At 39.3% G+C, this 11,921-nt stretch overlaps 1 protein-coding gene across 1 annotated transcript in view; it reads left to right on the top strand.

Annotated features, from left to right (window-relative positions):
* OXSR1 (oxidative stress responsive 1) overlaps nucleotides 1-11,921 on the top strand; it is a 67,282-nt gene that overhangs the window by 6,994 nt on the left and 48,367 nt on the right. Inside the window, exons 2-3 of the mRNA XM_006765069.2 lie at nucleotides 5,715-5,827; nucleotides 10,943-11,051. Coding sequence (XP_006765132.1) covers nucleotides 5,715-5,827; nucleotides 10,943-11,051 — 222 coding nt within the window. The remainder of the gene's footprint in view (nucleotides 1-5,714; nucleotides 5,828-10,942; nucleotides 11,052-11,921) is intronic.

Below are 11,921 nucleotides of genomic sequence, written 5' to 3'. Positions count from 1 at the left end.
GGTTCAAGATGGAAGGAGAGGTTACCCAGGGGAGAGTCGCAGTTGTAGCGGGGGTGAGAAGCAGTCAGATATATTTCAAAATTAGAGATGTATGGTTGGATGGGATGTGAGAAGATGTGAAGGTTTTTGGCTGGAGCATCTGGAAGAATGAGTTACCATCTTTTGAGATAGGAGATCACAGGAGTGAACAGGAGAGAAAGGGATGATTCATTGCAAAACCATCCGGCTGATTGAGTACTTACTCAAAGCATATGGCAGTGTGTCTTTATTTCCATCACTGTATGGAGAGAATAGCATGCCTTTTATGATGGCTGTTCTCACAGCTGTTTCTCCAGTTCTAGGAGCTTTAATTTTCAACATGACTCTGACAAGAGGCCTTATTTAGAAAAGGGTTTACAAAATTGTTAATTCCCGTATTTTCCATGGTGACAATGCTTTCGTCATCTTTCATAATGAACAGTCTAAGCTAGCTCTTTACTAAATGTAAAACCTTACTAAAAAAAATACTTACAAACGGAATCTTTAGAATGTGTATCTGATATAGTGATGGCTGGTTAATATTTTGGGAGAAAATATCTTCAAATGATTTGGCTCATTTGATAGGAATAATATCCTTTTTTTTTTTTACTTTATCTTTTATTTTTTAAAAAATATATTTTTATTGATTCCAGAGAGGAAGGAGGAGAAAGAGATAGGAACATCAATGATGAGAATCATTGATCCGCTGCCTTCCGCATGCCCCCTACTGGTGATCGAGGCCCCAACCTCAGGCATGTGCCTTTGACCGGAATCGAACCCGGCTGGCGCTCTCTCCACTGAGCCAAACCGGCTAGGGCTTTACTTTCTCTTTAAATACCTGGGTGTACTAAAGTGGAGGGAGACTCAGAGGTTTTTAGTCCCCATCATGCTTTTGGGCATCTCCTTTTCTGTCTCAAGAGCTGAAGTTACCCAATTTGAAGGATTTCAGGAGAAAGTTCATTCATATTTTTGTGCATTAATTCACTCTCTGTTATTATATAAAATCAACAAACAATAAGTGTTGGCAAGGTTGTGGAGAAAAGAAAACCTTCATGTATTGCTGGTGGGAATACAGATTGGTGCAGCCACTGTGGAAAGCAGTGTGGAGTTATTAAAAAAATTAAAAATGGAACTGCCCATGACCCAGCGATTCCACTTCTGGGAATATATCCGAAGAAACCTGAAACATTAATTCGAAAGAACATATGCATCCCTATGTTCATTGCAATGTTATTTACAATAGGCAAGATCTGGAAGCAGCCCAAGCGCCCATCAGCAGATGAGTAGATAAAAAGCTGTGGCACATTTACCTAATTGCCTACTACTTGGCTGTAAATAAGAAGGAAATGTAGCCCTTTGTGACAGCATGGATGGACTGGAGGGTAGTATGCTAACTGAAATAAGACGGGGAAAGACAAGTACCATGTGATTTCACTTATATGTGGAATCTAATGAACAAAATAACAAAAACAAAATAGAAATGGACTCATAGATAGAGAACAGAGTGACGGATGTCAGAGGGGAGAGGGGCTGTGGGACTGAGTGAAAAAGGTGAAGGTATTAAGCCAAAAACACAAACAAACGCATAGATACGGACGCCAGTAGTTGTGCAATCATCACCGCTCTAATTCCAGAACATGTTCGGAGCTCCAGAAAGAAACTCCATACCCATTAGCAGCACTCCTCATTCCCCTTTTCCTCTCACCCTGGCAACCACTAACCTCTTCTCCATGTCTGTTAGGTTTACTCTTTCAACAGTGTTACGTAAATGGCGTAATAAAATATGTAACTTTTGAGATTGGCTTTTTTTTTTTCACTCAACGTAATGCCCTTGACATTCATTCAAGTAATTGTGCATTTCAGTGGCTTATTTTTATTGCTGAGTAGTATTCCTCCGCATGGATTAACCCGCATTTGTTTAACCATTCATCTGTTGGAGGTTTTTGGGTAGTTTACAGCATTTGGTTATAAATAAAGCTGCTATGAACATTCATAAATAAGTTGCTGTGTAAACATATGTTTTTATTTCTCTGGGATAAATACCCAACATACAAATGCTGAGTTATACAAGGCCATTTTTAGTTTTAAAAGAAATGGTGAAACAGTTTACCAGAGTGGCTGTACCGGTTTTTCTGTTTCACCAACTAGTGTATGAGTGATCCAGTTTCACTATATCCTCACCAGCATTTGGTGTTCTCATTAAATTTTTTTTCCAGCCATTCTGATAGGTTATCTCATCTCTATTGAATTGCTTTTGTACCTTTGGCAAAATCAGTGGGACACATTGGTGTGAATGGGTTTTCTATTCTGCTGTGTGTGTGTGTGTGTGTGTGTGTGTGTAGTCTTCTGCCAATACTGCACAGTCTTGATTACTGTTAAATATGAGTCTTAAAATTGGTAAGTATAAATCCCTTTGTTCACATTTTTCACTATTGTGTTGGCTATTCTAGAGTCTTCCTCTTATATATACACTAGAGGCCCAGTGCACGAAATTCATGCACTGAGGCAAGGTGTGTGTGTTTCTCAGCCCGGCCTGTGCCCTCTCGCATTCCGGGAGCCCTTGCTCCTTACCACCCGCCTGCTCGCTGCTCCTTAGCACTGCTGCGGAGGCAAGAGAGGATCCTGCCACCACCGCTGCACTTGCCAGCTGTGAGCCTGGCTTCTGGCTGAGCAGTGCTCCCGCTGTGGGAGTGCACTGACCACCAGGAGGTAGCTCCTGCATTGAGTGTCTGCCCCTTGGTGGTCAGTGTGCATCATAGCAACAGGTCATTCTGGTCATTCCACCGTAATGGTCACTTAGGCTTTTATTATATAGATTTTAGAATAAGCTTTTCTATGTGTACAAAATACATTGCCAGGATTTTGATAGAATAGCATTAAACCTATATGTAGTTAATTTGGGAGTATTGACATCTTTATTGTGTTGAGTTTTTTAAATTATTTAGTCCTTCTTTACTCTGTTTAATTGGAATTTTGTAATATCAAGCATATTTTTTCTGTTCAGATTTTTTTGAATTTGTACCTAAGGACTCATTTTTTGGGATTACTTGTTAATGTTATTGTGTTTTAAAATGTTGGTTTCCACTTGTTTGTTGTTATAGAAGTGGAATTGGTTTTTGTGCGTTGATCTTATGTCTTGCAACCTTACTAAACTCTCTTTTTAGTTCTAGGTACTTTTCTTGTAGATTCCTTGGAATTTTCTTTATAAATAATCATGTCATGTACAAATAGGGATAGTTTTATTTTTTCTTTTCTGGCTGTCTTTTATTTATTTCTTGATTTATTGTGGTGGCTAGGACTTCCATTACTATGATAAATAAGAGTGATGAGAATGGACATCCTTGCCTTTCCCCTAGTCTTTTAGGGAGAGCATTTACTTTTTCATCATTAAGTATGTTGTTAGCTGTAAGGTTTTTTTGTTGTTGTTTGGTAAATGTTCTTTATGAAGTAGAAGAAGTTTTCCTCTATTCTTAGTTTGCTGAGAATTTTTTTTTTTATCATGGCTAATGTTGGATTTTTTTTAAAAAAAATGTTTTTTTTGTGTCAATTTACATGATCATATGATTTTCTTCCTGAACATGTTGGTATAGTGTATTACATTGATTTTGATTTAAAAAAATATTGTGCCAGCCTTGCATATCTGGAATACGTACCACTTGGTTGTGGTGTATTATCTATTGCTGAATTTGATTTGCTAATATTTTTTAAGAATTTTGCAGCTAAGTACATGAGAGATACTGGTTTGTGTATTCTTGTGATGTCTTTGTCTGGTTTTGGTCTTGGTAATTCTGGCTTCATAAAATAAATTGGGAAGTATCTTTGTTCCATTTCTGGGAAACATTGTGTAAAATGGCTATTCTTCTTTCAGCGTTTGGTAAGATTCTCCATTGAAACCATCTATGGCGATTCTTTTTTTTTTAAATCCTCAGCTGAGGATATGTTCATTAATATTTTTGTTGTTGTTTTTTCAGAGAGAGAGGATGGGGGGGGGCAGAGAGAGAGAGAGAGAGACATCAATCAGTTGCTTTAGGTATGCCCCAAGTGGAGATCGAACTAGCAACCTAGGCATGTGCCCTGACTGGGAATTGAACCCGAAACATTTTGGTGTTTGGGATGTCGCTCCAATCAACTGAGCCCACCCAGCCAGGGTGTAGGGTGTGGTTTTTGTTTTTTTTATAGAACTTTTAAATTACAAATTTGATTTTTAAAAATAGTTACAGGATTAGTCAAGTTACTTTATCTTGCAGCTAAGTACACAAGAGATACTGGTTTGTGTATTCTTGTGGTATCTTTGTCTGGTTTTGGTCTTGGTAATTCTGGCTTCATAAAATAAATTGGGAAGTATCTTTGTTCCATTTCTGGGAAACATTGTGTAAAATAGCTATTAATTCTTCTTTCAGCGTTTGGTAAGATTCTCCATTGAAACCATCTGTTAAGATGTTTAATATCAGAATATTTTATCTTTTTTGTTTGTTTTAATTTATCTTTATTGTTGAAAGTATTACAGATGCCCCCCTTTTTCCCCCATTGACCCCTTCTAGGCGGCACCTGCCCCTCGCCCCAATGTTGAAGCATTTTTATAATAGCTGCTTTAAAATTCTCCAACATGTGATTCATTTTGGTGTTGGCATCAGTGTGAATACCTTTTCTCATATAAGTGTGGTTTTTTTCCCCTTGGTATGACATGTTATTTTTATGTTTTAATTGTATTCCGTACGTTCAGGATACTAATGTTCGGAGACTCTTGGTTCTCTTTAATCTTCTGTTTGAGTAGGCAGCTACTCTATTTAGGTTTAGTGGTAGGCCCCGGCCTACTTTTGTGAGTTGTGTAATTCCTGTGATAATTAAGTTTTCAGAGCTCTTGTAGTGCTAGTCTCTTCTGCTTTATTCTTGGGCACCTCAGGGACTCCTGTTTGATCTCTACACGTGTTACGTGGGCGTGGGTCCCCAGTTCTGCTGCTGCTAAGGGCAGATTGGCTGGATGTTGCCCCAGGTGTGGGTCTGGGACCTTGCACCCCTGTGGTGGGTCTGGCTTACTGCTGTCTGGGTCCAGGTGGCCCCTGCTGCTGCTGACTGTTGCTGTGGTCGGTTGGCTCCCTCACTGTCCTGGGTAGGGATGGGGGAATCTGTCTCCCTCTGGGTCTCTGCCTAGCTTCCCTTTTCACAGTCCTTTGGCCAGAAAGCAGGATCTTCTCGTTTGTTCATCTGTCTGTCTATCCCTATTGGTGGTTTCAGGTTGCAGGCTGTCCTGGAGCCCATTCATGGATATTTGGGCGATAAATGGAAAACCCAGTGAACTCACAGTGATGCTTTTCCTCACACTCCGAGGTCCTTAGCCAGTTCACCTTCTTTCTACATTTCATAGGCACTTTATGATTGTGGAGTTATTTCCAGGGCATTTAGTTGTATTTAGAGGCAAGGATCAGAGAAATGTGGGCCTATACCATCAAATTCTAGAACTGGAACCCTAGCAATTTTTTATTTTTATTTTTGGTATATTATATTTACTGGCAATTCTACGAAATAGTTGAGGCTTTTGCTTTTATAGACACCTAGCTTTATAGAGTGTTTCTTTGCATCTATTGAGTGTAGGAACAAGATAAGGGTTAACTTCTCATTTAAATTGTGTGGGAATTTGAAATGTATGTTTTTATCTACCCATCTATTCATTTACTCTTTTATGTATTTATCTTTAGGGAGTGGAGCAACAGCTGTGGTCCAAGCAGCATATTGTGCCCCTAAAAAGGAGAAGGTGGCAATCAAACGGATAAACCTTGAGAAATGTCAAACTAGCATGGATGAGCTCCTGGTATGCACATTTCATATTTCTTAAGTGGAGAGGGGTACTCTTGTACATTCATGTTGGAATGGGAAATAACTTGAAGTTTTTTTATTCCTTTTTTAAAAGTATGTGATTTTTTTCATTAATAGTAATATTTATTATAAAACATATAAAAATTCAGGTAAGTAGAGAGAGAATATATAGTTACTAGAGGCCTGGTGCACGAATTTATGCATCGGTGGGGTCCCTTGGCGTGGCCTGTGGGATCGGGCTGAAACCAGCTCTCTGATATCCTCTGAGGGGTCCCAGATTGTGAGAGGGCGCAGGCCAGACTGAGGGACTGGGGAGGGATGTGGGAGGTTGGCCAGACGGGGAGGGACCGCGGGAGGGCTCCAGGGCATGTCTGGCCCTTCTTGCTCAGTCCCGATAGGCCGGACCCCAGCAGCAAGCTAACCTACCGGTTGGAGCGTCTGCCACCTGTTGGTCAGTGCATGTCATAGCAACTGGTCAACCGATCAACTGTCTGCCCCCTGGTGGTCAGTGCACATCATAGTGAGCGTTTGAGTGGCCTTAGCATACCATTAGCATATTACACTTTGATTGGTTTAACGGATGGCCGGACACAGCATATTAGGCTTTTATTAATAGGATAATCCTCTCATTCTGAAATTAACACTGCTATATAATCTTTCAGACTGCACATTTAAACATCTCTTTATATTAATGGTAATGTGAATCATATCCTTGTTCTTTTTTATTGAAAAATTTATCACAATTTTTTGTGTCTATAAATATGAATTAGTATAATTTTCAATATGTGTATAGTATCCCATTGAGTAAGTAGACCACACTTTACTCTGTTCTCTCGTATTGGGCCATTACCTTGCTTCTTCTTTTTTATTGTTATAAAGGATGCTTGCTTATTTCTCTCTTTCCTAAAAATAGTATCTTGCAATTGTGATTCCTGGGTCAAATGGAATATCCATTGATGGGAGATGAGAGATGGAATCACCCAGGCAACACTGGCTTCCGTAAAGGCTAGGGAAAGGGAGAAGAAAGGGAGTCCCAAGGATCCATAGCCTTAAGAGATGTTCTCTGGCATTGAAAGCTAGCCACACAGGGATTGTTTTGTACTTTTATGCACCATGCCACCCAGAGTAGTTTTAAGTATGTAGTAAATGTAGCAGTTTTAAGTATTTCAGCAAGGGAAATAAGATAGCTTTTCAAATCATTCCTTTTTAAATTTTTCATTTTTTCAGCTTAAAATGGACTTTATGAGGTTTCTCCTGAAGGTCAAGTGACATAGTACTTGAAAACTTTGTAAACTGCCATACAATTATGAATTAATATTGTTATTTTATTAAGTAATTTCTCTGAGATCATATACAGCTAGTGATAGAGCAGGATTAGGACTAGGATGATCTGACAGTCAGAAGTTTTTTTCCAGTGTCTCAGATTAGATTTAACTTCTGGGGTAGTCAGTACAGAGTATTAGGGAATAATTGAAATAAAAGGAAGAGAGGGAATAGAATTCTATGTTGAACTTTTAGAAGATGAGACAAATGTGTTTCTTCAGGTGTTGGTAATGCATGACAGAAGCTGAGGGACTCGGTTGCTGGCATGATCTAGAGCTGTCTTTGGTGGGAGAACCTACATTTGGATGGAGATGCTCATTGAAACCCTATTTGATGAACTTGGGTTTACAGATGCCAGCAATACCTTAGAGCATCATTTGGACATTTGAACAACAGTGGTCATAAAAGAAGTCTAAATTGTAAACTAATTCTGTTAAAGAAAAACAATATTTTTAATTTATATATTAAGCCTGGAATTTGAGAAGCCCAAAATGAATTTCTACCATTTGCCAGTTAATTTACATAATACATAATGTAAACATGAATGAAAGTTTTATTCATTACTTCATGATTACAGAAACTGAGGCTCAAAGTTTAAATAACTTGACTAAGTTCACATGAAAGTAATAGCAAACATCTTTTCAGTGGCAGGCACTGACGTGCACTTTAACCTCACAAACACCTCTGTGAGATAGGTAGTTGCTGCATTTTATTGCAAGGCAATAAATCATATGATAATGGCAGTCTGGATTAAAAATCGGGTCTTTCTGACTAAAGTCTATTTTCTACTTCATATAATACAAAATGATTATAATCTTAGTTCAAAATTAGAAAGAGCATCTCTTTTCAAATATAATTTGACAGTCTTAAAAGTAATATTTGTATTATTACAATAGGGCCTTACTTTAAGAAGAAAGGAAATTTGATATAACTTAATTAAAGGGAAAAAAAACATCAGTTAGATCTCCATAAATTTTGGCCACATATTCCAGTAAGCTTTATGTTACAAATATAGTATTTATGTATGTGGCAAATAAGTAAAGGTTGGGGGAAGTGACTTTTAGTAAAGCAATTTTAAGATTGGCTTTTGTGGGGGAGGGGCACAAAGGTAAGCTCCCACTAAGCCCTGCAGACACATGAGAAGTATAAACAATGCCGGATTTATTTGTGGCGTTCATGGTGTCAGAGCCAGCGGTCGGAGTGCCAAGGGCTCCATCTCTGAGAGATAGGAAGCCCTTCCGTTTACCTTAAAAAAACCTAGTAGGTCAACACAGTAAACCTAAGATGTGGTGACTTGACAGTAACTTCATTATAATGCAGACGGTGCTCTGGGCACTCCAGCGACTGCTGACTGCAGGGGTGCAGCCTATGTGACAGTTATTACTGAGGAGGCAATATGTTGCTCCTTTCTCTTGTCAAAATGTTTTCTTGTCTGACAACCTTTGCTAAGTGTGATGGGAAAATCAGCTACCAGATCTTACATTTATTTTCTCCAGACATTTTATCACAGGCTTTTCTCTAACTTTCTATTTTGAGATCATTTTAATTTACAAAAGAGTTGCAAAAGTGGTACAGAAGTTTCCATATGTTATTCACTCAACATCTCCTAATAGTAGAATAACCACAGTACAGTTGTAAAAACTGAGGAATTAGCTTTTTATCGTATTTCAGACCACCACCGTCTCACCCAGATCATGGCAACAGCCTTCAACAGAGGCTGTGTCTCTGGTCCTGCTTTTTCTCATTTATTTTTCACACGGTAGCCAGAGTGAGTGTTAGGAAAAGAGAAATATAGTTAAACCTTTGATTCCTTTCCATTGCCCTAAGGGTGAAATTTAAAATCTTGAATATAGTTATAAGATCCTTTCTTATATGATCCCAGGTAATTAAACAATCAAAACTGGTAAAAACCGACTTATCTTTCTTATTTCAGTATCAGTGAAGTCACACTTGTTACAGGAAGCCTTCCCTGATGATCACTCCTATTTTTCGATAATTTGCCTCTCGGATAAAGTCATGTAGTATCTTGTACCTCTCCTATCAAACTGTTCTTCGGTCTGTGCTCTAAATGAGTATTTGTCTTCCTTCTTTACCAGACTGTACGTTTCCTGAGGGCTCACCATAGTGACCAGGCACCTAATATGCCTGGCATACAGTTGGCACTTGGTAAATATCCGTTGAAAGCATCAAGTATTTACCCCAGACAAGTTAACTCATTGGGCCCTATAATCTTCCTTGCATATTTCATCTTTTTAAAAATAATTACATGTGCACTTCACCTGTACCGCTGTAAAATCTCAGCACATATATGTGCTGTCCTATGTATTCCCTCTCATAAGTACTTATCGCTTCGAATCCTGCATAACTATGTTAGCGGGCAGGTGCTTACTTTAGTTCCTTCTTCCTTTCCTTCATGTTTACTTAGCTTTTAGTACAGAAGCTTGTGCTGGTGACTTGGGGGTTGCAACAATACATGCAACAAGTCCTTGCCACAAAGCAGTTTACATTCAGGCAGAGAAGATGAGGAAAGGAAAACTGGCAGTTTTTGAGCACTTCTTATCAATCAGGGATTATGGGCAACTTTTACACAATTGATTTTACTAAACAAATACCAAGGTCACAGGGCAAATACATGAATCAGTAAAAAACTGTATGAAGTGCTGTAGGATTCATTCATTCAACAAATATTTATTGAAGGTGTGCCAGGCACAGTGATAAGTGCCAGAAATACAGAGTCTTAGCTCTCCTTGAGTTTCCAGTTTTATGAGGGTTACAGAAACATAAGTAGGGCAATTACATATAGTGTGCCAAGTTCCACGATGCTTAGGAATCCACTTTTAAGTACTTGCCTTCTAGGAGCTCTCTGTCTCACAAGGAGGGACAGACAACAAAGGCCCCGGGGACTATGATGTAAGGATATATACAGAGAGCGTAGAAGCCAAGAGAAGGGATACCTAACTCAGCCTGGGGATCTGGGAGTTCAGAAGGAAGCATTGGCAGGTTTAGCTAGGCAGAAATAATGAGGGGACGGTATTTGAGGCAGAGGGAACAGTGGGGTTAGATGTCCATGGTTAGAAGAAGCATGGCTCACTTGAAGTGACTTGGCTGGATCTTAGGACGGGGCTATGTTGGGGTGTAAGGATGAGGGAGTAGGAATGAGATTAGAGAGGTAAGCAGGGCCCTGATCACACAGGGCTTTAGCAGGCATTTTATCATACAAAACCTAATCTAAATTCACTAATGGAAATTGTGTAAACTTAGACTTTTGGCTCAGATTTCTACTTTGGATTTAGCTTACGACCTTGCCCCGTTTTAGTATATTTCTCTTTAGAGTGAGAGTTGTTAATCATTTCACAAAAATGGGATGAAACAATATTTTCAAAGAAAACAACAACCCACAAACAAACAAAGAGCACCCTCTATTTATTAGTGAGTATCCTTTCTGGCTGTAAAGCCAGATTTCCCAAGATGGTTCTCCAAGGGCACCTTGCAGTAAAAATATGTGCCCCCGGGGAGGCCTCTGTGGTCCTGTGCCAGGCCAGGGAGTGGTGCATAGTCCACGTTTCCGGTTTCACAGATTACTGATGCAGTGAGTCAAGGAGAAGAGTCAGAATGGACTGAGGGTAACTAAGTGGTTCTGGTTGTAACTGTTCACGAAGAGGTCAGGGCCATGGAGATCCCAGGAAGGTTGTGGCATAGTCTTGGGATTCCCAGGCTGTATTCACTAACTTGTAGTGTTGTTTCAGGCCTGCATGTAATGAGTTGCCATGTTTTCTCTTCTTTGTAGAAAGAAATTCAAGCCATGAGTCAGTGCCATCATCCTAATATTGTGTCTTACTACACGTCTTTTGTAGTAAAAGATGAGCTGTGGCTAGTCATGAAGCTGCTAAGTGGAGGTGAGTAAAATGCAATGAGGTGTTAATTTCCATAGGTTGGAAAGTTAATAAAAATGTTCTTCTTTTCTGTTCTGGTTTGGTTTTCATGGATATTTGCACATGAGGAGATACTGAGCATATAGTGTCTGTTAACAGTGCTAGTGTATGAGCTGAGACAGGTCTCACGATTGCATGCAGTTGTCATACCTCTCAAGTTTGTCTTAATCTAGGATGGTTCCCTCCTGCTTCCTCTCTTCCATGATATGAACTTATTGAAGGATCTGATCTAAAAGGTCTAATGGTAACTATTTGTAGAATGTTCCACATTCTGGATTTATCAAGTTGTTTCTGTATGGTGATGTTTAACTTGATTTATATTCCTCTAATCCGTGCAAATCGAAAGTTAGATCTAAAGTCTTGATTAGATTTAAGTTGAATATTTTTGACAGGTGTTTTGTAGGTGATGCAGTGTACTTCATAGTGCATCACGTCAGGAAGGATTTGTTATCTAGTGTATCTTTTTAAAAAAAACATGTTTTTATTGATTTCAAAGAAGAAGGTAGAGGGAGCAAGAGAGAGATGGAAACATCAATGATGAGAGAGAATCATTTGATTGGCTGCCTCCTGCACACCCCCTACTAGGGATTGAGCCCACAACCTGGGCATGTGCCCTAACTGAGAATTGAACCCGGGACCTTTCAGTCTGAAGGCTGATACTCTATCCACTGAGCCAAACCAGTTAGGGCAGTGCCTATTAGTTTAAAAGTCTCCAGATCCAGGCACCTCCAGCCCTGATGGAGAAGACTTGATGTCACCCAGAAATCTTGAATTTTCAGGTGATATGGTAGTAACTGGATGGTTCTTTATGCTGTCCCCATGGTGAAGCAGTGT

The sequence above is a fragment of the Myotis davidii genome, unplaced genomic scaffold (assembly GCF_000327345.1).
Source record: "Myotis davidii unplaced genomic scaffold, ASM32734v1 scaffold81, whole genome shotgun sequence".
Lineage (NCBI taxonomy): Eukaryota > Metazoa > Chordata > Mammalia > Chiroptera > Vespertilionidae > Myotis > Myotis davidii.
The sequence above is the reverse complement of the archived record's forward strand: the minus strand, read 5'-3'. Positions and strand labels throughout refer to the sequence as shown.